Source organism: Eptatretus burgeri, chromosome 8 (assembly GCF_056783735.1).
Source record: "Eptatretus burgeri isolate ZD-2024b chromosome 8, Ebu_testis_v1, whole genome shotgun sequence".
NCBI lineage: Eukaryota > Metazoa > Chordata > Myxini > Myxiniformes > Myxinidae > Eptatretus > Eptatretus burgeri.
In genome coordinates this window covers 38,793,399-38,820,486 of record NC_140968.1, presented here as the reverse complement: position 1 = coordinate 38,820,486, position 27,088 = coordinate 38,793,399, and the positions used below count along the sequence as shown (strand labels likewise).

At 44.3% G+C, this 27,088-nt stretch overlaps 2 protein-coding genes across 3 annotated transcripts in view; both read right to left on the bottom strand.

Annotated features, from left to right (window-relative positions):
- LOC147021566 (RNA cytosine-C(5)-methyltransferase NSUN2-like) overlaps positions 1-12,322 on the bottom strand; it is a 218,064-nt gene extending 205,742 nt beyond the window's left edge. Inside the window, exon 1 of the mRNA XM_085893704.1 lies at positions 12,082-12,322. Coding sequence (XP_085749830.1) covers positions 12,082-12,180 — 99 coding nt within the window. The 5' untranslated portion in view covers positions 12,181-12,322. The remainder of the gene's footprint in view (positions 1-12,081) is intronic.
- Positions 12,323-16,159: 3,837 nt separating this feature from the next.
- The window catches only part of NKD2 (NKD inhibitor of Wnt signaling pathway 2), a 95,378-nt gene continuing 84,449 nt past the window's right edge, over positions 16,160-27,088 (bottom strand). For both annotated transcript variants that reach the window (XM_085893712.1, XM_085893713.1), the window contains 2 exons: positions 26,857-26,990; positions 16,160-18,433 (listed from right to left, as the gene is read on the bottom strand). In XM_085893712.1, coding sequence (XP_085749838.1) covers positions 17,868-18,433; positions 26,857-26,990 — 700 coding nt within the window. In that variant the 3' untranslated portion in view covers positions 16,160-17,867. The remainder of the gene's footprint in view (positions 18,434-26,856; positions 26,991-27,088) is intronic.

The following is a 27,088-nucleotide window of genomic DNA, read 5'->3' as shown; positions in this document are numbered from 1 at the left end:
TTGAAGTCTGGGGTTAAAAAATGGCATCCAAAGAGATCGATATATTCAAAGCCGCTGTTACCAATTGCAAGTCATCACCAGAAGATATGCCTGGTGCAATTTTTTGTGGCACTTCACATCCTATGCCGAAGATGAAACTTTGGTGAAAATGTCATGGAGCTTCCACCAAAGGCAACATTTACTTGGAAATCAAGATGAGTCTGTGCAAAAAGTGGTATTTCAATGCAAAACTTGTTTGACAAGTCCAAGTAACTGTGTGAGCAGAAGCAAACATCTTCCAAAAGTATGGTGGATTTCACTTTGCTCATTCTACATCAGCATTTCTAGAAAGTGAACATCGTGTGCACACAACAGCAATATGTGCTTGGAAATTTTACTTCCAAAGTTTTACTTTTAAAGTAATATGTACTTCTTGCCAAGGAAGCCAGAGGGAAAGGTGCGCACACGCACGTCACCCCATCATGCCTGGGCGAACGAGCCTCTGTATCGTTATCCATCAACACAAGCAAATATCCCTATTCATTACATGTAGGGGCCTATCCAAATCCCATTTAAACCTATCCACCCTCTCTGCTGCCACTACAATTCCAGGGAGACCATTCCACACATTAACCACTCTCCAACTGAAACACCCCTGCCTTACAACTGTCCTAACCCTCATCTTCAAGCCGCTGTCATACCTTGACGTTTTAGCCAGCGTATGCAACGTATGAAAAATTTGGCGAATACGCTGGCACACGTCGAATACGATATGGGAAAGTTTTGTATATGTTAAGAGCACGCTGAAGCACGCTGGCATATGCCGTACTCGGCCGAGCTCGTCAACAAATTTTGGGCATGCACAAAAAATGCCAGCGTATGACTTACACGTTCCGCATACGCTGGCCATAAGTTGTAAGCACGTTATGCGATCGTTGACACATGTTACTTTAAGTTACTCATAAGCCGAAATACGTCGAGGTAATGTCTTGCGTTCCCGAAACTTATTTCTAACCTATGTGTAACGTATCTCCAACGTATATTGAAGTATGTAGACATATTTGACGTCTTCCGGATGACCACAGAACTTACTGAACACGTTTCTAACTTACAGCTACCGTATAATGGCATATTGACAGCGTTTAGGGGAATTGGGATATAAAAGTGGGGTTCACAGGAGGAACCCGTCAGTGTTCCAGACTCCATGGTGAGCAGATGTTCATGTCATCTGAGAGATGGAGGAACCGGCAAGGCTGAGACGAGAATATCTACAAGCTGTCCTCCAACATCAACATGACCTCATCAATTTGACACTGTACCAATTGCGTGCCAATAGAGCCAGGAGAAGAAGAGGTGAACGGAGGAGAAGGAACTGGGTGAGACCATGGATCGGGAGGTGACGGCAGTTTGGCATGTTTGACCAGCTCATGGTGAAACTCCGTAACGAGGACCATGCATCTTTCATCAACTTCCTGCGTTTGCCCCCAGCGATGTTCGACGAGCTTCTAGCCAGAGTGGGTCCAAGGATAACCAAGCAGTACACCTTCTTCAGGGATTCACTTGAGCCTGGCATGAAGCTGGCACTGACTTTGCGTCACCTTGCCTCTGGAAACAAGTATGCCTCGATGAAGTTCGGATGGAGGGTCCCTCACAACACCCAGTCCCAAGTGTTCAGAAAAGTCTGTCAAGCCATTATTGACGAATACGTGGATGAGGTGCTGGTTTGCCCAAGTACTCCTGATGGTTGGCGCGCCATAGCTGACAAGTTCTTCCAACGATGGAACTTTCCCCATACATGTGGGGCACTTGACGGGAAGCACGTGGTCTGCCGCTGTCCTCCAAAGAATGGGTCCTAATACTTCAACTACAAAGGATTCTACTCCATTGTTCTGATGGCGCTTGTGGATGCTGACTACAAATTCATTTGGGCAGATGCCGGCGGTACTGGATCAGCATCAGATGCGCAGATATACAATGACTGAGCTGAAGACGGTACCCTTGGTTTCCCTGACCCTGAGTCTCTTCCCAACGACAACCAGGATGTGCCTTACTTCTTTATCGGTGACGATGCCTTTGCCTTATGACCAACCATGATGAAGCCATACAGCCTCTGGGGTCTGACCAATGAACAACGCATCTTCAACTGCAGGCTAAGCCGAGCAAGGAGGGTCGTAGAAAATGCATTCGGCATCTTGGCTAACAGATTCCAGGTTCTGCTCAGTACCATGCAGAATCACCCTCCACTGTCAAAGCACGCTTGATCCTGCACAACCTCACGAGGACCAGGTAATTCATGTTTACATAGCATATATTATACAGTATACAATGCAATTTAACTTTTAGCCTATGCTTATAAACATTATATGATTTACCTTAAATGTTATATGCATCATTATATTACTTTTTATTGTACAGCGCATTAGAATATATGTTTTTATTTTCGGTGCGCTTTATAAGTAAATAAAATCAAATTCAAATTCCAGGGACCCAGGACAACAGAACCAGCAGCTTGACCGGGCAGAGAATGAGAACAGCGACCTTGTTCCAGGAGCATGGCGAGAGGGACATCACTTGGAGGATACACAGACAGCGACTGGCCCCAACACTGCCTCCAAGGACGGAAATAAACAGAGGAATCTCCTCAAGCACTGGGTTAACTCCCCAGCTGGCGCAGTTCCGTGGCAAGACAGGATGATTTAGATATTTGTATTACTGCATTGTTCAGGCAATAAAGGACCTCAGAGACAGTAAGATTCCTCTTGACATGAACATCGTATAAAAAGCTTTTTTTCAATTATGCACTTAGCAATATACACATACAATTCAACAAATAAAAAAGTTTCTTGTTACTTTGAAATACATTTGTATTGACTGTACATTATATTATTATACCTTTTTCAAAGTGTATGAATATATATATATATATATATATATATATATATATATATATATATATATATATATATATTTATATTGTTACGGCTGTGGAAATTCGCAGATAGGTTTCCCCACCGTTGTTTAGAGGGATTTTCTTTGTGTTCATCGGGCTGTGACCCTTTGAGATTGTGTTTTTCTTTCTCTTTCGTTATTTTGAACCGACATATCTCGCCCACCATTACAACAAACCACGACGCCAACACAACCACCCCCAACTACGCCACGCCAACCATGCTACGATCGCCACAACACCACCACCATTTAACCATCTTCGCCACTACGCCAGTTTGCAAACGCCATCCTCCACAGACCACGCTACGACCCTTTCAGCGGTCAAAAGAGGTCCGAGAACACGGGCGTAAAAGAACGAGGAAAAGAAACCTCCAATGGTGAGTGTGGGTTCTTCCGGCCTTTTTTCTCCGAGGCTGATGTGACGAGAAGGGCGCGGCGGCTCGCTCACGATTGGTGGATACGAGGGGTGAGATGCTGGGAGTTGAGAAACGCCCCTTTTCGAGAAGCTTCTCGAAGGGAGACGGAGCCGAAAACGGGGAGGGACGAAGGGTGGAGCCCCAAGCTATATAAGGCAGACAGCCGCCTTGGGCTCCCTCTCTTCGTTGGTGCTCTTCTCCTGGTCTGGTCTCCCCTCTTCGTTTTGCGCCCTTCTCTTGGTCTCTGGGTCTGTGGAGCGACCCGCACACCAGAGGCGTGGGTCGGTGGAGAGTCCGGGCGATGTACCGGAGACGCGGACAGGCGCAGCTCTGCGGGCTGTGGGGCATGAACCTGCGCGTCCGTGGAGGATAGTGCCAGAGAGAGCTCGCCGACCATCGAGGCACCTCGAGGGTGCAGGTAACCTGCTACGGTCTCGCGGGACCCATTCGGTCTCCCAGGTCCCGTGTCATAAAGACCCAAGTGGTCCAGCCTGACCCCCTTGTCTGTGAGGGTTTTTGAATGAATGTTGTTGTGGCGCCGTCTGTCAAGTAAAACTGCCTAAGTGACTGTACATTTATTAATTATATTCGGTCGTAGTGGTTTTCATTGCTTTTGCTTCTATTTGCCTGTATACGTGCTTGCCTGTTGTATCTATTTGCCTGCTTACGTGTTGCATAATAAATGTGCTTTGTTTGAATGTATCCCATTCGTAGCGTCCTCTTTCCCCTATTGAAAATGCCATCTTGCCTCGTGGAATAATTAGTTGGGTTTTGAAATACCCGTTATATAGAATCGGATCCGGCGAGGTCGGCAATAATACCCGCTCGGTTATCGCTGTAGAACGGAACGGACCGCTTAAGCGGTTCGTGTCCCAAGCCAACCTGCGTCGAGGTACGGTCGCCCGGTCGACTGCCCGCACAGGTACTTAGGTATATCGAGTTCGGCGAGTGACCCTATCTTGCGCGGGTAGACAATTGGCACGGCCGTGGTGAGGTTGAAGACCCACCCGTGACAGGGTTCCGGTGTTAGCTCCGGAAAGTCACGACTGAATTGTCCGTCCGGTGGGCGACGCGGTTGCTATGAGTGGAAAGCGGCCGATCGCACGCCGGCGGGCGCGAATTCGTAACAGTGGTGTCAGAAGTGGGATTCGAATCCATTCCGCCTCCAACTAAATTCACGGAACCGGATCAGGGGTGAGTGAAGCGACCCTCCGTGTTCCCCAAATTACGAGCATTTAAAATGATTCCGAGAAACAAGATGGCTTTTCAAGACTAACGGGTGCAGGGTGGATTAGAAATGTGTTTTAATGTAGAATCCATGGCCCGGGACGGTTCTTTCTGGGGGAGCTCACCCTCATACACAGAGCACGAACTTTGCCGACAAACGAACTCGAAGTCGCACAATAGCGGCGCGATCGCACCTCCATGCAACAACACGGAGCAGGCTGCTATTAATAGCGCGGAGAACGGCAGGACATGGGGCGTGGGCTCCCAACCACCGATTCAAACCGGGTGGGCGAGAATCAGGGAGATGGCCAAGAGAATAGATGAAAAAGGAATTGAAAAAAAAAAAGCTTCAGAGCTGCAGGAACACCAAAGCAGAGAGAGGGAATTACAAAACGAGCTGAGGATGTTGAGGGAAGAAAGAACGACAGCAGAGAATGAAACGTTAAGGAACCACACTGTGCAGATCGAACAGCTGGAAGCCAAGGCCAGATTAAAGAATGAGATGCAACAAAGAGTAATGAAAGAAGAACGAATAAGACAGGAAAGGGAGATCAACAAAATGAAGGAAACTATGAGATTGGAGAATGAAGAACATGAGAGACGGTGGGATAGAAAACAAAAAGTATACGAGTTTGAAATTAACCAGCTCGAGGGGAGAGGAAAATTTGAGTCCACAGAGATGGAAAACTCAGGGAAGAGAACGAATAACTCAAAAAGCTCAGAGAGGAAGAACGACTCAAAAAGAGCCAGGAAGTAGAACAGCACAACCGGATGGGATGTGTGACAGCACCACAAGGAGTAATGTTAGTGGTGCAGGACTTTATTGACACCACTCGTCGGATGAAAGAACAATTAGGGAAACCCTGATAAAGGAGACGCAAATAAAAATGGAGACGAGGGAAATAACAGAGACGATGAAGGAAATAGAAGTATTGCCAGATACACGGGAGATAGACCGAGTTGATACTGAATCAAATAGAAGGAAGGAGGAAACAGAGACGAAGATCCAGGAAGAAACTAATACACGCAGAGACAACAGAAATAAAATGTATGGAGATGCGGGAGATCGAAAAAAAATAGAGGAGAGACTGCACGATAAAGACGGGGTGAAAAACGAGCACACACACATGGAGTTAGCGAGGGACAATGAAGAGGAGCTCGGGGAATGTGTCGTGACCCGGTGCAAGCAGCCGGATAGCCTCCTTCAGGAACGGAGGGAGACGCTATGCTCCCTTGAAGCGGATCTCGACCAGGTGGGTCCGGTCGAGCTTTGCGAGGTAGAGGGGGCGCGTGCTGTGGACGGGTGCACACGAAGCTTGGGGGGTATGAAGACCCCGGAACCCCTTGTTGTGGCGCGAATTCCCAGCGTAGTCGTCCCGGTGTGTGTGGTTACGAGTGTGGTGAAATGCGTGCTCGAAAGCACGCATTGTGTGAGCAGTATGGTGTGTGTGAGTGAAAGGCGATGTGCGAGAGAGACCGCATGTGTGAGAGCACTGTATGCGAGGGAGATGGCGGCTGGCATGCGTAAACACGCAACCGCGTGCCAGTGCCATCTCAAGGTGTGTAAGCCTCGTGGCACGGGGGAGTTTGTGCGCGAGAGTGCGACGACGGAGACGGTACCTGAAAGTGGACAAAGGCCGAGTAGCGGCCGTAGCGAATGCCGTACAGCAAAGTTCTCAAACCATCCACGTGCTACTTTCCAACTCATCCTGGCGGAGCCGATCAATCCCCGACAAACACAGTCACTATCAACGGGGTCGCAGACACTGGGGCCCAATCCAACCAATGGGGTCTCCGTGACTTTGAAAAGAAAGGATTCTCAAGAAGTGACCTTCTTCCTGTGCGTGTGAACATTCGGGCCACAACAAAAATCCTATTAATATCGTCGGGGCATTTCCCGGCTTATTCAAAGGACGATCACCTGTTGGTGAAACCATATCTTGTATTTCGATGATATATGTCAGTGATTCTGTTTCAGTTTTATTTGTCATTTGATACAATGGTTGATTTGTTGATGCGAGATAGGAATTTCCCAACTCTGGGTAGCTGCCCCAGAGCTCCAGAGAAAGCACCGCCTGCCGCAAGCCTCAGTCATGCAACATTGATGTGTGTCAGGTGAGGTCCCTCAACGCAGGATGTACCGATCCGCAGCACAACGATCAAAGGTCCTGTAACTGCCCCCAACGATCGTCAATCCCCACCCGCCCAACATCACTACCATTCCTCCCCACCGCAGAGAACAATGATAGAATGTGCGAGTGGCTACTGGACCGCTATGCCAACTCAACATTTAACACTTGTCCTCACCAGCCTCTGCCATGCATGACAGGCCCCCCCAATCGAAGTACACAGACGAATCGGCCAAACCCCGGACATGCCACACCGTGGCACCAGTACCCTTACACTGGCAGGAACGGGTTCACAGTGGCCTTCTTCGTGACGAGGCCCGAGGTGTGATTGAAAAAGTTCCCTATGGAGAACCATTCTCCTGGTGCCATCGCATGGTAGTGACAAGGAAGCATGATGGGACCCCAAGACGGATAGTCGACCTATCCCCGCTGAACAAATTCTGCAAAAGGGAAACATTTGCATCAGATTCCCCATTTCAGTTGGCACGTCGCATCCCTGGTGACACTTGGAAGACAGTAACTGACGCTTGGAATGGCTGCCATAGTGTTCTCCTCCGCGAGTCGGACAGACACCTAACCACGTTCATAACCTCCTTTTGGCGTTGGAGGTACACACGTGCCCCTCAAGGTTTCCTCTCATCGGGTGACGGCTACAATCGCCGCTTCGATGCCATTCTGTCCGATTTCGAGAGGAAGGAAAGATGTGTGGACGACACGATCCACCATGACAAAGGCCTGAAATCTTATTGACACCAACTGGAACCCTCTCAAGCGGGAGCGCGTGGCCTAATGGCATGTTTAAGATCATTCTTTTCGACATTTGGAGTGCCGGAAGAACTATCTAGTGATGGAGGCCCAGAATTCATTGCGAGCGCCACACGCAAGTTCTTTTCTCTATGGGGGGTGAATCATCGCAAATCATCCGCCTATCATGCACAGTCTAACGGACGTGCTGAAGTGGCTGTCAAATCAGCCAAAAGGCTCCTACGATCTAATCTCAGCCCTACGGGAGCACTCGACAACGACAAGCTCCTTCGTGCCCTCCTTCAACTCCGGAATACCCCGGGCCCAGACTGCAACATATCGCCGGCCCAAATTATATTTACGAACCGTCTCGTGAAGTTCTCCAATCCCGCCAACTGCTCCACATGGCGTGAGGCCTGGGCTTCCAAAGAGTCCGCACTCCATGCGCAGTTTACCAAAACCTCTGAGGTGCTGAATGAGCACGCAAGGAGACTCACACAACTGTCAGTAAGCGATAGATGCTTCATCCAAAACCAAACAGGGAACACCCCCAAAAAATGGGACCGTACCGGCATTGTCGTAGAGGCATGACTCTATGACAAGTATGCGGTCAAAGCTGACGGATCAGGACGCTTCACGACACGTAACAGGCGCTTCACACCTTCCAAACTGCATCCACAGAAATCAAATGTGCACCTCCATCCAACTTGATCACCAATCAGTTACCCAAGGTCTACCCCTCGATGCAACCAACCATCGATCCCCATGACACCTCCAGTTCATGGACCTGATCCACAGGGCTCTGATGTATCATTTGGGGCAGATAAGGACCACCCAGTCACGCTGGACCATGAGACCATACATCCCCGGCCATCACTAGACCCCTCGGCAAACCCACCATAGGGTCTCCTGATCATAGCGCACCCTCCACAACCTGCAGAGTTACAGCACCGACTGACAAAATCCCTGCTACCTTGAAGCGCCTCCGCGACCACAACAAGCAAGACCTCAAAGAAACGATCCAACCTCCGGAGGATGGGGGTAGACCACAACGACGACGTCTTCCCATCAACTGATCATGGAACCATGAACCTGGGGGGATGTAGACATACGTGTATCGATAGTTATATTAGTTCATGTACGTCATTATCTATTAGTATGTCATGAGTAGTCAGTACGGAGTCAGGATAATAAGTATGTTATTATCTGTTAGTTAGACCTGTCTTGTGTGTTGTTTCAGATGATGTCTTCATCGCATGTACCGTCAAGAGCAAAATAAACATCTTGAGATTACAACATTCGATGAGTTTTCTTTACCTACGCCACGTGATCGTCGGCGATACGCTGCCGCGCTATGCACAAGTTAAACTATCATTGGGCATAGGTTGTGAACGCCGCCAACACGCTCAGCATTCGTTGGTACAAGTTATCTGTATGTGATTGAAACGTTCTGTGTATGTTACGCATACGTCCAACACGTAATTATACGCCCAAAACTTTAAAAAAACATCAATCGTTCAGCGTACGCCAGCATTTTACATACATTTTGATACCTTGCCATACGATGGCTAAAACGTCAAGGTGTGACAGCCCCTTAAAGGGGATTAATTGTTCCAGTTTACAAACACATTTTCAAGAAAACATTGTGTTCGCAAACTGGGGACTGCTTGTATAAGCAAACAAAGCGAAAATGTGAACGGCATCGTTGTTTAACTTTCATGTATTAAAATGGTGAATTTTTGCACTGTATTTTGTTGTGGTAATCATGCCACAAGGGAGAATTTGTTGTCCTATCATAGACTGCCTACAAACAACAATATAAATATTTTGACGTGGAAGCTTTACTTTGTGTTATGAAGAGCATTCAAAAGGGATTTGAAATGAGACTCAGTTGTCCAAGAAACAAAATTTGTGTTTTACTTCTTAATATCTAAGTATGCACAAGAGGTAGTGCATGTGTGCATGCGAGGTTTGGAAATTAGACTGTCAGAGTAATAGTGGTAAAAACAACAATGTGTAAACTGTGATGAAATAGCAGATGTGAAAAGTTTGTGAACATCAGTAAACATGCATTGCATTACAAACGAGACGGGCACGTTCGGTAGCATGCACACCTCCACCACGTAATGCCTGATCCACGAGAACATATTGGGCCCAATACATTTTTGAAATATGCTACTTATCGTTATTGGCCCGATCTCTCAATGGTGAAGAATCACTTTGAAAATTAAATAATTCTCATATACAGATCTGGATTTGGATCTTCACCAAATAGAATCAATTTGTCATGGTCACACACCCAACCTGTCCACCAAGTTTCATCTGAATCCGTCCACAAGTTTTTGAGATATCGTGCTATATATTAGTTTAGCCTCATCTCTCAATGGTGAAGAATCACTTAAAAAAATTATCCAATCCAGATTCGGATCTTTACCAAAATCGAATCAATTTGTCGTGGTCACACAGCCAAAGTGTCCACCAAGTTTCGTCTGAATCTGTCCAGAATTTTTTGAGATATCGTGATATATATATATATATATATATATATATATATATATATATATATATATATATATATATATATATATATATAATTTTGTTTATTTCTCAATGGTGAAGTATCACTTAAAAAATTATCATTGTCAGATCTTCACCAAAATCGAATCAGTTCTTCCTTGTCACACACCCTATTTCATCCGGATCAGTCCATAACTTTTTGAGATATCCTGCACACAGAGAGACAAACAAGGGTGAAAAAAAAAAAAATCACCTCCTTCACTCTCAGTGGTGGAGGTAATAAATGTGCATCTGTCATGTTTTATTATACATTTTTGTGAACAACGTCGAAGCTTGTGGAAGACGGAGATTACCGAACGGATCATGATGCAACAGAACAAAAGAAACAGCAGAAAGGGGCGATGGGGAGGCGGAGGGGCGGGAATTCCGGCAGATGTGACGCCCAGTTTAATGCCCATCCGAGAGACGGCACACATTGATGGATCGCCCTGCCTGTGAAACACTGGGATGACAGTTTATAGCTGGGTTTCGATTCAAACCGAGGCAAGACAGCTTAAAGCGAGTGTGCGTTCCTTTCGGCTATCCTGCCGTGATGTGGCGGTGTTGCTTTGTCACAACTGCAAACTTTTTTTACTGATTGTAATCATCCAATTTATTTTGCTTTCCTAACTCTTGTATAGAACCACAGAATTTCCATTGAAGCTTGAAGAGCATGTGGCTTAACCAAGCACTGCGAAGAAACGGGTGAAGAAACTTTTAAAACCGAAACGTATAATTATATTATATGGATTTATTTATCTACGCTGAATTGACGGTTCATTCTATGAAAGATGATGGTACAAAAAGGGGAAATGTGGTGTAAAATAAAATTGCACATTTTGAGTGAGCCAGGCATCGCCTGACGCACCACAGAACAATGCGGAGCCAAACGCAGGTGAGTGGTCCTGAACATTGTTCAAATCAATCGATATACAGTGTAGTCAGTAGCAGTGTGGATATTGTCAGGCGCTCACCAACTGACTTGAGCACTTGGAGGAAGCACTCCAATGAAACGGTCGATTTGGAATAGCTGGCTTCGGAAGCGATTAGCGCCGAACAGTCATATTAAATACCTCCTCGAGACCCCAAAATGGACAAATGAACACTATTCGCAGCAGTCGGGACTGCTTCCAAGTTCATTTCTGGAGTTTAAATTTTGTAATTCAGCGAAGTTTAAGAGATTCTAAAGGTTATGACATGTGCAGAAATTAAATTAAGCCACGAACGCTGATGCATCCGAGCGTTTACAAGCATTACAATGTATCTTGTGATTCATTGGTTATGATGATCAGGCATTCGAATATATTGTTGTGGGGCCGGGTATCGGTGGCGAGCACGACCGCGAGAGGGAGCAGTAGAGTGCCTCCGCATTGGCTGGAACGTGGCCTACGTCACTCGCGCTTTGCCCATTGGCTGGAACGTGGCCTACGTCACCCGCGCTTTGCCCATTGGCTGAAGGAAACACATCTCGCTCGACCCTGGAGCGGAGCCAATGGAACTCCGCCCACAGGTGCTCCGCAAGTATGCGCGTCACAAAGGCCGATGGTGGAAGGAAGCCGGGGAGGATGCCGTTGTTGTGGTGAATATAAGAAACTAACGACAAAATAACTCACAGCACACGTACACTTAATTCCCATTACATATACGGGAAAGGGAGCTATCTATCCACATTTACTTAACGAAATAACTGAGCTACGGGATAACCTAAAACACCCGATTTTCATTCTTGAACCACTTTGGAGTCACATTATGCATGCAAAGTTTGAGGCCACTGGGTTTCATGGTTTTGGAGTTATGGAGGAGCCGGACAGACGGACAGACACACACACACACACACACACACACAGACGGACACTTATTATATTGACATTCGCTCCAAAAGTGACCCATGAGCACGAAGCATTGAGGAACTCGTGCAAAGATTCCAAAATCTTGGATATCCTCTGAAATACGTGAATGGCGGTTAAAAAATGAACACACGGACGGAACAGCTTCGAATGGAGGGAGCTCCCTCACCCCAGGTGCGATAATCGTCACACTGTGAAAAGGACCACAAAACAACATGGACGCCAATTACTCACCGCGTCGGGACGGGCCGCAGTCCGAGTCTTCTTCTTTTTCTCTCGGGGCGCAGGAGGATTCTTCTTTTTCTGTCTGGCGGTCTCTCTACTCCTCCCCATGTTGGAGACACGACGCACACACTGAACAAAGCTGACACGGCGGAGCGAACGCTGCGCACTCACTGTAACCCGAGAAGGCAACAAACTACTTCCCCCCCTCGTCGACGATGAGAAATGAGCGAATTGTAACACACGTGTGGAGATTATAAACCACAATTGTTTTACACACTCGTTGTAAGATTTTTAATTTCCTACATACACGTGAATAGCAATTGTTTACAGAAAGCGTGCAGTATTTTCTTGATAAGAAAACCGTGAGTGCCGTAAATATGCACCAACTACTTCGTCATGGCCGACAGAATTTGTGCAAATCGATCGAAGACTTTTTTTTTTTTCTTCTTCAAAATTGCTGCATTTGACGAAGGTACAAATAGCGTTTAGCATATTGATTTCAAAATAACATTTCGTCCTGAGGCTGGTGGAAGGTGATTTACAGTATTTGACGGGAAAATTCACGGCATCACCAAGCTGGGTGGTGTCATGGTTGAGGCGGCCGTTCTCAGTCTGGGAGATCGGTGGTATAAACCTTCGACCGTCATACAAAAGACCTTTAAGATGGTACAAGCTGCTTCCTTGCTTGTTTGCTCGGCCTTTTTAAAAGGATAGAACACGGATGTTTCATGCTGAATGTGTTTGAAAAAATATGCGAAAGCAAATAGACGTGTTTCAAGACACTCAAGCGTACGAACATAAAGCACGCAACAATTCATCTCACCCAGTCACGATTTTTCCCCCCACCAAACGATTTGTGAATGGGGCGGCTTTGATTGGTTCAAACTCGCACTATACGTCACGTCTTGCGCCATGACGTCACTTCGTCATACGTCATTACGTCCCTTCCCGTCTTACGTCATTGCGGCTGCATCCAAGTCAAGGATGAAGGGTAAAAGTGGGCTGCATTTTCGTGTGGTTGGGACCAGAGGAGCATGCGCAACGCCGAAACGGGAATACCTCTGATTGAAGAGTGCCGGGGCTTGTAGTTCAGTTACGAATGCGAACGCGACCGCATACACTGTGCACAATGTCAGGTTATAAACCTGGTGTTGGCTCAGTGGTTAGGGTGGCTGGCTTGGGATGTTAGGGTCCCACGTTCAAGCCCCATTAGCTGCTGAATGAACACCAGGTGGGGTTGACTCGGCCTGTCATCCTCCCGAGGTCAGCATAATGAGTACCAGAGAACTGATAGAGGGGCACAGCATCAGTGGCACAGCCACACTCAAAGATAATGATTGCTTCCTGGCAGCCAAGCTGCCATACACAAGAATGGAATGTCAGGTTGATGCCATACCTGCGTGGGAGATAAGTTGTGTGTTCAAGGTATCACAGAGTAGGCTCGATATCGATGTCAGAACGCAACATGGTAGAGGGGACAGCCGGAAGGGGGATTTCATGGAACTCGCTGGGCCATAACATGATAGTGGTGGCCATGGTTGCTGGGAAGAGCAAGACAAATTGTGCACCAACAACCATCCCGGGGGAGGGGGGGGGCGTGACACCATCCTCACGTTGTGAAAAAGGGGAACAAGATGGGTGAGTAGTTGGTGTACACACGCCTTATCCAATCAGCCGGGTGGCTGGTAGTAGTGTCCCCAAGTGGTAAAGGCTCACGGTGGTCATCAAAATCATCAGGACAGTCATCGTAAGGGTCCAAGCTGCAGATCTGATGAATTCCTGAGAAGAATATCTTGTCTGAAGCTGTGCGGAACAGATGACATCGGAAATGACAACATCAGGACAATCTGCTCCTTTGCCCAAAGAGCAGGAATGAGATTATTGTTTTGCCACTCGGTCTGGATGTGATGAAGGTCGATACGACCGCTGCTGGGGACTGGCGAGAGTTTGGTCCCATGGCATTGTTTGACCACCTGGGCCAGATTTGAGTTAATCGGGCAAAATCATTTGAGCACAACCAGATTTTCCAGCATCGGAGACAACTCTTCATCGATTGATGAAGAATCCCCATGATGGGTAATTGGGACATGCGTTCTGAGCAGGTCAATTTGATGAATGCAGTGAGTCACTGGTATAAATCCTCAAAACGTTTGTTGCTGCCAAGGCGTATGGAATCAAAGTCAAGCAAATGAGCTCCTGATGACTAGAAAGCAAAGTGAATTTGAACAGCCTGCCAGACGAAAGCCAATGAGGTGCAGTTCTTCACAAATGTGGATATTGAGGTGACAGCACAAAACTTGGCAAATTGTCCAAGCATTAGTTTGAGATGAGCTACCTTCTGTTGTGCTGTCCGACCGAACATTCTGAGTCTCAGCCCCATTGTCTGTAAAACCACGGACTGGGGAAGCTGCAACCTTCTTTAACCCCTTTGACATCATTCAAAAGGATTCAACAATAAAACATACAATAAGTTCTGTCGCCAGCTTTCGAACGATGTCACAGTTTCAGTTTTTGAAAGAGGCCATTGTTTTGGTGCACGATTGGACACCGCCATCTTTGAACGCCGTCGTTTAAACTGCCGTTTAACAAAAAGGATCACAAAGCAGGTCCTTCTGTACACGCTCATCTGCCGGGGTTAACCCAGGAACCGTGATAAAAAAAAGACATTAGATGAAACGTTAGCACCTTGTCAGTACTTGTTAAAAAGATGCCACATGGTCAAGCTCAGATCCAATCGGCTTTATTACAGAGACGGCAAATAGCACTTCTACAAGATGGGGATCACCTGACCCACATGGCATGCACACTCTCTATTGATATAATGCCAATACAACAACCAACGCAGACTGGCGTAAGGGAATCCCTATTATAACATATATTCTTTGGTCATTCTCAAATGTAGTGTTACGGTTGTGGAGGTAGATGGAGGAATTTCATAGGAAACTTAGGATTGGAAAGAATTGCTTGGTCCATGGATGTGGACGAGACATCTCAATCTAAATCAAGTAGGAAGACGGTGAATCAAGTAGGAAGACTGTGTTACCCCAGTGTGATGGGGTGGGGGGGTGGTGCTGTGTTAATTAGATGGGGATCAAGACCAATTTCCCCCAGTATGTAATTGCCCCCTGTGACCTTTCCTTCGTTTTTGCATTTACAAGCCAGCCATGAAGGAGTTGCGTTTTTATAACAACAACCATAGCAAGTGAAGCAGGCGTGCCGAGCAGGCAGAGGCCCCACCTTCCCGGGTTTCGTGCCAGCAAGCCACGCCCGGAGGTGGACAATTGATAGGCGTGACGTCAAAGGGAGATCAGAAGCGAATGCAAGAGGGGGCTTGAGGATCGTAATCAGAGAGACAGAGCTAAGAGATGGTGTGCAAGAGCGGCATAATATGGTTGGCTTCCCTTTGATGCATGACGATGCCAATAGCTTGCTTATTCTTCGCGAAGGACACTGGGATCTTTAACATCCACCATCTAATGCCGGCACACAGAACATCAAGTTTAATGCCTATTCGAGTAACGGCACACACATTGATGCCTCACTTTGCCTGCGAGACACCAGGATGGCAGCTTGTAGCTGGGCCGAGATTCAAACTCAGGCTTGAGGGCTCAGAGGTGAGTATACATAACTCTCGGCCATTCTGCCAGTCTGATGCAGCAGCTGACAGCTTTCTGCAATTTGTAGGTGGTTCTGTTTCCACATCTTTTGAATGCCCCTTGCACATACGAGGTGTGTTCAAAAAGTATCCAACCTTAATTTTTCATGCGTAAACAAATGAAGCTAGGGAGGCGTGGTTTGGTGCACGTATGTAGGCAATCTTAATCCGTATGCGTGAATATGCTCCGTATGCTCACTTACACTTCCTCACTCATCGGCGGTCTGTCGGCGACTGACAGCTTCTGCAGGCGGGAAAATATTCACGCATACGAATTAGGATCACCTACATACGTGCACCAAACCACGCCTCCCTAGCTTCATTTGTTTACGCACGAAAAATTAAGGTTGGATACTTTTTGAACACACCTCGTACATTGTCTGCACAAATACAAAACTGACAAAATAATTTATTTGAAAGCAAGGCATGAAATATATTTCAATGCATTTTATTTATAATGTCTAACCAAACAGGAAAATACACTATCAGACTCGACTATTACATGAATGCAAAAAATACACGCCATGCACTTTAAATCATTGTGCATATAATGTGGATGTTAAATAAATTAAATACAATAAAACACAGACTACACGGTGAATTTAAAATGTAACAAGAACTTCAAAAGAGCATTCATTTGTCCAAGTGATCTCGCACGGTGAGCAGCAATCATTGACAGTGATGGAGAAACCTCCTCGGTACTTTCAGGAATGTCTGCGTTACAGGTCGTGGCACACACCGTGCAGCACTCTCCGTAGTTCATGGTACGTGGTGTTAGTTTATGAGACAAAAAGCCATAAACAGGCAATGTCGAAAGGCAAAACGTGTTCAAGTGATTAGAGGAGTGGCACACACAATCCTTCCTTTATTCGCAGAATCGTTTAAATATATATATATATATATATATATATATATATATATATATATATATATATATATATATATATATATATATATATATATATATGCTGAATCGTTCACGCTCTGATATTGGTTTAGATTTTTCTTGCAATGTTTGTTTTGATTACTCGACTTGTATAACTAATTTGAAGAAAGTAATAATATTGTCCTTTTCCATGTGCTCCATGTTGGTTGAAAGCATAACACCTGTGTTGCAAAATTACACCAATGTATAGAAAATATTACCCTGGAATAAAAACATTATTGACCATAAAACATCAAAGTTCAGTTATATAATATACTGTCCATAAAGTGAACCAGATTAATGCTGTTATGTTTGTTATTTTTTTTTTTAACTCAAACATTTCAATAATACAAAAATACAAAATATAATTACTTTTAAAAAAGAAAATCTCGAAAAAAAAAAATAACGCACCAAAGTGAATATTTGGTGATTTTATAGTACGTTAACATTTGTCAACAAAATAATATAAACGTGAACACTGCACAAGACGGTCCTGTTATACGACTCTCTTCCTAAAGTAAATATATATATATATATATATATTTGTATACGCGTTGCCTCTGGTGAAATTTCGTTTGCAGATATAATGTAAATAATAGTTCACACAAATGACAAATATCATTATTAGATCGTAACAGTATGTTTTCACAATCCACTATATGTCACCAAAACTGAGTGTTAAAAATAGTTGTGAAATTAGACCTCTCTTGGTTATGGAAATGCAAATTCTCAGTAAAAGGTGGCATGGCTGAATGTGACTTCTTATAAACTGATGATGGTTTGCACAATGACCTCGATTTTAGGATTTGCACACAGTAGGGGAAAAAATAAAAATAAAAAAAGCAAAAATTTAAACAATACTGCACCTCCAATAAATTGTAATGTCGGTTTCATGATAGAAATGTTTATGTTTGAAATGTTCGCTATGTCTGGAGGGTCAAGCAAAGACCAATAATACTATCGTGTAACATTCCTTCAGTTTCAAAATAATTACTCTTTTAAAAAGGGACAACAAAATAACGAGGATAAAAACAAGAGATTATCTCGGAGCAGCAATGGCAAAACGATCAGTAAATTGTACTAGGAAAATGTTCCCATGATACATTGTATGATTAGAAAATAAGCAGTGAAGAAAGTTTTCCTTTTTGACACTGAAGTAAGGGACAAGAGCTGGTAATGGTGCACGTGAAGGAAAAGGCTAAGGTTAAAGAGACCTCAAGCTTCATAATAATGATGGTAATGGTGGTGATGGTGGTGTTCATGAAAGTGATGATGATCATGACGTTGTAGAGCAGGCACTGTCATTGCCTCGCCCGGCAAAAGTACTGTCGCTGGACTTGATGTGATTGCCTCGGGTGACCAAACGGCCTCATGGGGTGGTGGGCCTGGTTGTGGACCAGTGACGTGGTACAGCTGGTGTTGCGATGGACGGGCAGTGGGTGAGAGATAACTATCTCGAACACGCTGCCGATGCTTCTTGTGCGACGTCGGTGGCACGAACTGGACCTGAGGTGTCACAAAAGCCCCATAGGCACCTGCTGCGGACCAAGGTGCTGGTTGTCGGTGCTTGCTTCCTCGAGGTCCCGACATCATCACTGGACCTCCAGGATGGCCGGACAAGACGTGTCGAGCTCTGGACCCGCTACCACAGGGGTCCGTGGAACCACGTGGAGGTCGACTTTGAGTTGTTGTTGGAGCTATATCAACACGGTGAGCAGCTGTATCCTGGGAACGTGAACGATGAGCTTTGTGCTCTGTCCGACGCACAGGCTGTGGGGAACCTATGACAACAGCGTAAAGCATGACGTTTGATGGAATACAATAATATTGACCTTCAATATGTAAACCTCACAGCAGTGACTTTGTTGAAGTAGTCTCTAAAACATTTAACCTGAAAGGAAGGTATTGCAGGCATCATTTAAAGATGAATGTTTATCAGATAAATTGGAGATATATACCTTGCCAACGAATGTGGATGGATATTACGTTTTCACCAATCTGTCTCTCTGTCTGTAAGCAGGATATCACAAAAAGTTATGGACAGATTCAGATGAAATTTGGTGGACAGGCTTGGTGTGCAAAAAGGACAAATTGATGAGATTGTGGTGAAGATCCGAATTCTCGAATTTTTTCAGTGATTCTTCACCATTGAGAGATGGGGCCAAAAATGATATATAGCACGATATCTCAAAAAGTTATGGACGGATTTGGATGAAACTTGGTGGACAGGTTGGGTGTATGACAAGGACAAATTGGTCCGATTTTGGTGAAGATCCGATACCGGATCCGATAATTTTTTGAGTGATTCTTCACCATTGAGTGATGGGGCTAAAAATTATATCCTGCATGTACTGTATTCCCACAATATCTCAAAAAGTTATGCAATGAAAAAAACTAATCCGTTGGAAAGGATTTCTCTTTCAACTTTCTTACCAAGGAAGAACCTCCGTCATCAACAATTTAATTGCCTCCATGTTGTAGCATAAAATGATATGTCTACAACCTCCTGGAAACCGAGCTGCACCCCAAAAGAGTATCATTGACTTTTTCTGGAATGGGAAACACTGGCTGCAACCCGCCGTAACCTACCTGCTGCTTGCTGAAGGTAGCCAAGGCCTCATCGACATCTGCAGCCGGCTTCTGGTCTTCCGGCTTTGTGTCATCCACCAAATTTGATATGGGAATGAAGTCCTACTATGGAAACCACTGGCTAATTGTATATTACAACTTTCAAGCAAGCTTGGATACAGTCGATAACTTTTTTTGATGAATTTACATCACAATGACTTATCCCTGCTGCCTACTTCCTATCAAGGGGTGATGAATGCCTGGTAAGTTTTTTTCCTTTTCTTCCTGAAATGGTAACATACAACATGGAAATATTTTTTGATGAGCCCTTATTTTGCAACTCATTTCTGAAAAACAGTTTAAATGAAAGGACTCTTTCAACACTTTGTTGTTGCCAAGCTGCTGTGGGTAAAAGACCTCATGACAGGGGTCTGAGAACCATTAACCAAGCACCACTGCTCTAGCACAAATAATTGGAGTAAGAGCTGTCAGAATCATCTCATGATTCCTTCAAGGAGCACTCTCGACCTACTGTAGTACTCCACAGGGATTTTAATCTTCATCAGAGGAAACTACTCAGGCTTTAACAGTTCACTTCAATGAACTCCTCGTTTACTTGCCACCGATGAATCCCTCATCTGGCCTGACAATACTCCATTGTCCCTCCTTTCCTTTTCAAAGAAAATTTGGTACAATGCCTGCGTCAAAACTTTACATGCAACAACATTATCAGAGCACATGAGGCTTCGATGGTGAGATTTTCACCCCCCAATATGACCGACCTATCCCAATTGGCAAGGCTTTCATTCCATTCCTTACCACCCACTCCAAAATATGTTGGAGATATCCAATGGAAACGAATACACTGGATTTTACCTTGTGATGTTTTATTGAACCAGTTTTCTGCTGCCAACTCCAATCTCTGCCCTTTGTCCAGCCATTGAAACCCTCCCACGTATATATCTTGAATGTGAATGCGAACAACCTCTCTTTGCCTTCTTCCAAGAATACTTTGTAAAACTTGACTCTCATTTGAATTGCAATGTTTTTATTTTTGGTGTTTTGGGACTACTTTCCTTCAAGAGTTGTTTTTAACAAATTTTATGACGAGTCAAGCTAAGTTTGCAATCTACAAGTCCAGGAAGGCAAACATGGAAAATGTTGCTGTTTCTTCACATAATGCACTACTCACTTTTAAGGCTCTTGTGAGCACAAGAGTAAAACTAGAATACCGTTTCTTCAAAATGAAGAAAAATTTAACATTTTATAAAGAGAAATGGGATTTTAATGATGCCGTTTGTAAACTTGATGCTGATTTACAAATAATTTCTCTTGAAAACAAAGGTTTTATGAACGTTTCCTACTGTGACAGTTATAAACGTCCAACTGTGACAGTGACAGACAGGTCTCTTTTCACTTTTGTAATAAAAGGAAGAAACACTGTGTGTGTGTGTGTGTGTGTGTGTGTGTGTGTGTGTGTGTGTGTGTGTGTGTGTGTGTGTGTGTGTGTGTGTGTGTGTGTGTGTGTGTGTGTGTGTGTGTGTGTGTGTGTGTCAGATTAAGAGTGTGTAAGGGGATCTTCTGTGCTTCTGCTTGTAAATACATGCTTTATGGACTGTGCCTGTAAATACGTGCCTTGTTGAACCATTGGTAAACCATTTCAAACCTGCCCATTTGCCTTTTCTTTCATTGGTTTGATTTAGCGTACGTACTAAATAGATGGGACATTGTACCCCACTGATTTGCTACTCTCGATAGCCAACGCCCCCACCAATGGTTTCGCTCGGTCGTACACGATAAGTAGACAAGGTGGGACATTGAGTGCGTGGTTACCCAGTTGAGATTCCTATCTCACCAGATAAGGCAACGCAATGCTGGGTGTGAGGACCTGCTCAAACGAGTTGTCCCTACCAGCATCCATGGTTGCCCAGCAACCCATCGGGCCACCGAGTTATCCATGGCTTGTCGGCTTCAGGTTCAGAGGTCAGGAAAGCAGATCCGAAAAAAACCTCTCATGAACCCCCCCCCCCTCCCCCTGGTCGACCCTGAAACATTGGTGTCGAGGAGTGCGATTGGACCTGTGGGCGCTATCAATGGCACCCAAAATTAATAAAGGAGCATAGCGAAGGTGGAAAATTTTTAGTTAATGCAATAGAACAGCTATGTCAGACCAAGACAGGCAGGTCCAGGTGGGTTTTGATGAAAGAAGCGAGGCTGCATCCGAAGGTGACTATGGGGAAGTACTCCACAGAGGGAGCAGCAGGGACCCCCACCCCATCCCCCAGAAAATACAGTGCCCCCTCTCGAATTCACACCACAGGACAGTGGGTTGGCCTCCCCGGCATCGCCAAACACAGACTGGTGGGAAATGATGTTTAAGCAAATGATGAACAGGATGAGGGACAGGCTGGCAGAAGGCATGATATGCCTGAGGGACAGGCAGAGGTAAATTGGGCAATGATGTGAAAGCTATGGGTGGTGATATGGCAGCAAGATTTGAAGCTGTATGGGAGGACATGAATGGAGTGAGGAGGTGCATGAACGGGACAAGATGAGGGTGGGTCAGGCCAAAATGATGGATGAAATAAAAGGACTCAAGATGAAGATACGGGACTTACAAAAGGGCAAAATAATTAAAAGAGCAGATCGGGAAGAATGCGACAGTGATAGGGGAATTAAAAATGACCCAGAAAGAGACCAAAGAGGAAGCTAGTTGCAGTAAAGAAGGAATGCAAGACAACACATGATGCGGTGACAAAGAAAACAAAAGAAACGGGACAGACGATAGAGACGTCGGAATTAAAAGTGAATGAATGAATAGAAGTCACTAACATAATGTTAGATGGGGGAACTTGTGGTAGCAAAGCGGAAGATAACAGAGATAAAGGACAAAATAAATAAAGCAAAGGAGGAACGAATCGAGGCAGGGGAACGAGTCGAGAAAATAAAGGAGGAATTAGTAGAATGTGTTGAAACGATGTGCAAAGATCAGGATAGCACATTGCAGGTGCAGGTGGAGAGGATACGAGTCAAGGCCAACCAGGAGGAGGTGAGTCCAATCAAGGTGAGATGGTGTGCGAGATCACCGGAATGGGTGGTCGTGTGAACATGTGTGTATCAGGCTTGGGGGGGGGGGGGACAAAGAACCCGGGGTTCCTTGGAGTAATGAGGGTTACGGAGTGTGCCGAGAGTGTGCGGGATGGAGTGGGCAGATGAAAGGGAAAGCGCGGGGGCATGCACTGACCCAGACGAGGACGTTAGCCATTAGCTTGACTGATGAGAGGGGTGAGGAGGAAAGTTTGATAAGATAATAGGTTCTTGTCCCATGTGTGGGGGGATTAAAAAGAACAAGTTTGGAATCTGTGCAGATCCAAGAGGGGCCGGCATGAAAAGCACCATGAGGCAGTGTGTGCAAACAATCTGTGCCGGGCGAATTGCCCGAGCATGGACGATTAAGAACTTTAAAAGATTTTAGTTTTGTGACAGTCTTAGAGAGACCAGAATGTGAACAGTCCAGGCCGTGCAGAGCACCCGAGTGCAGATGATTAAAGAAATTAAAATGATTCATGAACTTAGATTTAGAGTTTCCCACGGAAACAAGGATGCGGGGAAAAACGTGCTGCGGGGCTTGCGGTACCGTTACGTGTGGTGCACCGGGCACCAACGGGATACATTAAATGGAGTGTGGAGTATTAATTTGCGTGGTCGGTGAAACGAGGCATGTATGCATGACGCGAGAAGGGGCGTGATGAATTCTGCCAGGGCAAGAATCCTTTATAGTACCATCCTACATTCTCTTATTTTCCTCAATTTACCCCCTACCTTTACCTACACAATAATGAGATACCTCCATTCATATCCACTTCTGTTCCCCTTTTCAATGTTGGCATTTACAATTTCCTGCATCCCCACCCTTTGTACGTGTAATAAATAAATGCCTTATAAAAGGGGTCACGCGATTACATCTATTTACATGAAGAGGTACTGCATGATTTGTTTGAACCATCATACGCATATGGTATATGGAAAGGTAAATCTAGAATGCTCTTTTCAATAACCGGTGCGACCCCCTGTGAACCTCAATGAAACCATCAGCAGACAGGTCTGGGCCCTCTTCCTTCATAAATTAGGAATTTCATCATGCCCTACGATCCCCACTTGGTGCATGCGTAAATGGCGTTCAACAGGTTGTGGTGTATTGCGGTTGTATTAATATGACCCTCGCTGAAGGAGAGGGTATTGCATTTGGGTCCGTTTGTTAATTGGCAAAAAAAACATTTGTTTTACCAGTATGTTGATTGCCTCCGTTTGTTTGTGTGTTTGTGTGTTTTTGTTTGTTAATCTTGCCGAAATTTTCGGAAAGATTGTATCGGTCGGTAAGTTAGTTTGTTTGTTTATTTATTTATTTGTTTGTTTGTTTATTTGTTCGTTTGTCACTTTGTTTCATAAAAGTGTTTGTCGTCGCCTATTTTTCGCCTTTAAATAACTCTGTAGAGCGCAATTCTCATTGAAATCTCTTGTGGTTACACGTATCATCGTATTATTGGAATACCCTTCAGCACACATAATGGTCAAGGTCAAGGTCAAAGGTCAAGGTCACTTTGTGGTAAATCATGGAGTTCAACGAAACCCTAATTTTGATCGAATCTTCTCAAAACTTTGTAGGGATGTAGCATGTGGTTTAGCGCTCAGCTGATAAGTTTTTGGTGGAGATCGGCCTTGACCTTCATGGTTAGCGCCTGAGGTCGAAATGTTTTGACCCCAAGGTCAATTTTTCAAATCTTAGGTACCATATCGAGTAATACCTCATATGAAAGCGCTTGATGAGCGCTTTCCAGATCTGTAGTTTGTCAAGGAACCAAAAATGCTTCCTGCGATAACAGAACGTTCTCCAGCATCCATATATTATTGGTAGTTTTCAATCTTAAGATTAATATTTAGATCATTATCAATAGACTCTTTCCACAAGTCTCTATACACCGAGCGATAGACTCTGATCAATGTGTCACAAGTATTTGTTTCAGTTTGCGCTTCACGTGCTTCGGTTCGGCAATATTTTTCGTTCTATGAACGAAATTCTGGCTTCTTGTTTGTTTGTTTGTTTGTTTGTTTGTCTGTCCGCTCGCCTACAGCCCAAACCGCTCAACCGATCGTTCTGAAATTTTCAGAGATTAATGTGACTGACCCTGAGACGGTCACGCATTGAAGGTTTGTAACATTCGGTCGACCAAAAAGGTCTACATACACCAATAGGCCAATTTGAGCCAAATTATCTAAAATCCTCAAATTTCATCCGATTGACTTGAAATGTTAACAGGATTTGCATATCAGGTCAATGAATACAATCACTTATTATTTGTGAGGTTATCTTTGGTCAAAAGGTCAACATAGGCCATAAGGTCAACCCAAAATAGGTCAAATTTTTAAATTGTTTCTGAAATTGTCAATTTTCATCCGATTGACTTGAAATTTGAAGACCATTTGCATACGAGTTCGCTGAACTCAGCCACCTATTAATTTTGAGGTCAACAGACCAAAAGGTCAACATAGGACAAATTTCTGAAATCCTAAATTTTCATCCGATTGACTTGAAATTTGAAGAGCATTTTCATATGAGGTCGCTGAATTCAACTACCATTTAATTTTAAGATCAAAAGGTCAACACAGGCCTGATTTCTAAAATTGATAGATAGGGCCAAAAACTAAACATATCACAATATCTCAAAAAGTTGAGGATGAGTTATGACAAAACAAGGTGGATGAGTTGGATCGGTGACAAGAACAAGCGGATTGGATTTTGGTTCGGATCCAGCCCGTCAGTGGGATACAAAACGGGAACTGTTCCACCTGGCAGAGGTACGCGCTATACCGAGTGCCATTCTACTTTGTGCTGTTTTGCCAAGTTGTCACTCTATGAATGATTTTTCATTTGTTTGTTTGTCTGTCTGTTTGTTTGTCCGCACAGAACTTTCGTGTTTTTCTCCGCAACAACTTATCGGATTGAGACAAAATTTTCACCATAGGTGCCACTACTCCTGTAGAATGTTTTAATGATCATTATTACGTCATAGGTCATGTGGTGTGGTAGCCATGTTGGTAAAATGGAAAAACTTTAGACCTCTATCTCTGAAACCGCACCAACGAAAAAATTGAAACTTGGCACAAAGCAAGTACTCCTCATCGGAAATAAGTGCGATTTTTTTATGGTCATAGGTGCCTTCATTATGATGTCATAATTGCATAACTAGAATGCTACATGTGATTAGTAAAAAAAAAATTTGAGGGTCATCTCGGGATAAAATGGTCCACAGAAAAAAAAATTTGATGATGTTAGTCACGTGATTTTGCAGCCATATTGTTTTTTTTTTTTTTTAACCTTTAAGTCTTCTTCTCTGAATTGGCTGATCAGATCGAGGTAAAACTTTACAAGTATGACCACCTATCCATGAGGCACAAAAGGTTCACACATATGATGTCATAGGTCACATGATTTGGCAGCCATATTGGATTTACCCAAAAACCTATAAAAATCTTCTCCAGAATGGCTGGACAGATCAAGGGAAAACTTCACACAAATGTTCCCCAAGCCGAGGGTGTACAAGTTTGTGAAGGAATAATTGACAGGTCACATGGTTTGGCAGCCATATTGGATTGAAGAAAAATATTAAATGTTTTCTCTGGAACCGCTTAATCGATTGACATGAAACTTCACATTTATGATCTAGTGGTGACAGGGAACACATTTTAAATTTCAACTTGATCAGACGCATGGTCTGGCAGCCAGAATTATTTAATTTTTTGAATAAGGCTCACTTAGTTGTGCCTGGATAGGTTGGAGGGTGGAGGAGTAGCAGCTGAAATGTGAATCATATCCAGGTTCCTCCTGATGACTTCATCTTTGCTTTTTGCGTGTTCGGGTTCCTTCTCATGATATTGAATAATGAATAATGATTTAAAAAATGGCATGGGTCAGGGTCAGGTGTCTGATCAAAGCGGGACGTCTTGGTACCCTGTCATCACTGCCAGCAGTTATAAAGTGGCAGGTCTAATTATGCCTTTTATTATATTACGTAACATACCAGTACACAAATGCCACACAAAATACACCACACAAAAGCAGTCCTCGCGAGGGTCTGCAATCTCCAATTGCTCCTTTTCTTGTAATTTTAAAAAATCAGATTAAAATATTGTTTTTTGGTATGGTACGGGTACAATACCCTTGAGACAATGTCGCTTCCTTCCATTGGAATCGTAATTGATTGAGCCATTATTGTGCTAAGCTCAGTGACATTTATCAACAATCCGGTGGATGAACAATTCGGCGATTTTGCAATCTCTCGATTTTGTTACTTTAGCGATGTATTCTGGCATCTTTTTCATTCCTGTTCGTTCGGAAAACATTTGAGAATAAAATAAATCACTTTTTAAGGTTTACGACGTCACTCGAAAGTAGTTTTTAAAGCATATCATTTTATATACATTTGATGGGGTGGCCATTTTCCTGTGCCATACCAACATATGGAGTACTGCCATACTCGATAACAAACAAAAAAACACAAATAAAAATCCGATATCATTTAAGCACACATATGTTGTAGGTTATAATTTAGAGAGGCTTAAGGGAAGTGGAACATACTTGGCTCAAAACGAGATGTATAGTTTTCCATGCCAGCCAGGTCGAGGTAGTGGTTCCTCCGCTCTACATTTTCATCCAGACAGTAGCACTGACGCCCAAGATTCTGGGTCAGATGCTGCTCACCACTTTGCCTCCTGCAGCCAAATCAAACATGTGCAACACAGGAAATGGGTCATTTGTACAAAGACCTACACGGCTTTGCACCATAAACATCTCAATCCATCTTCTAATC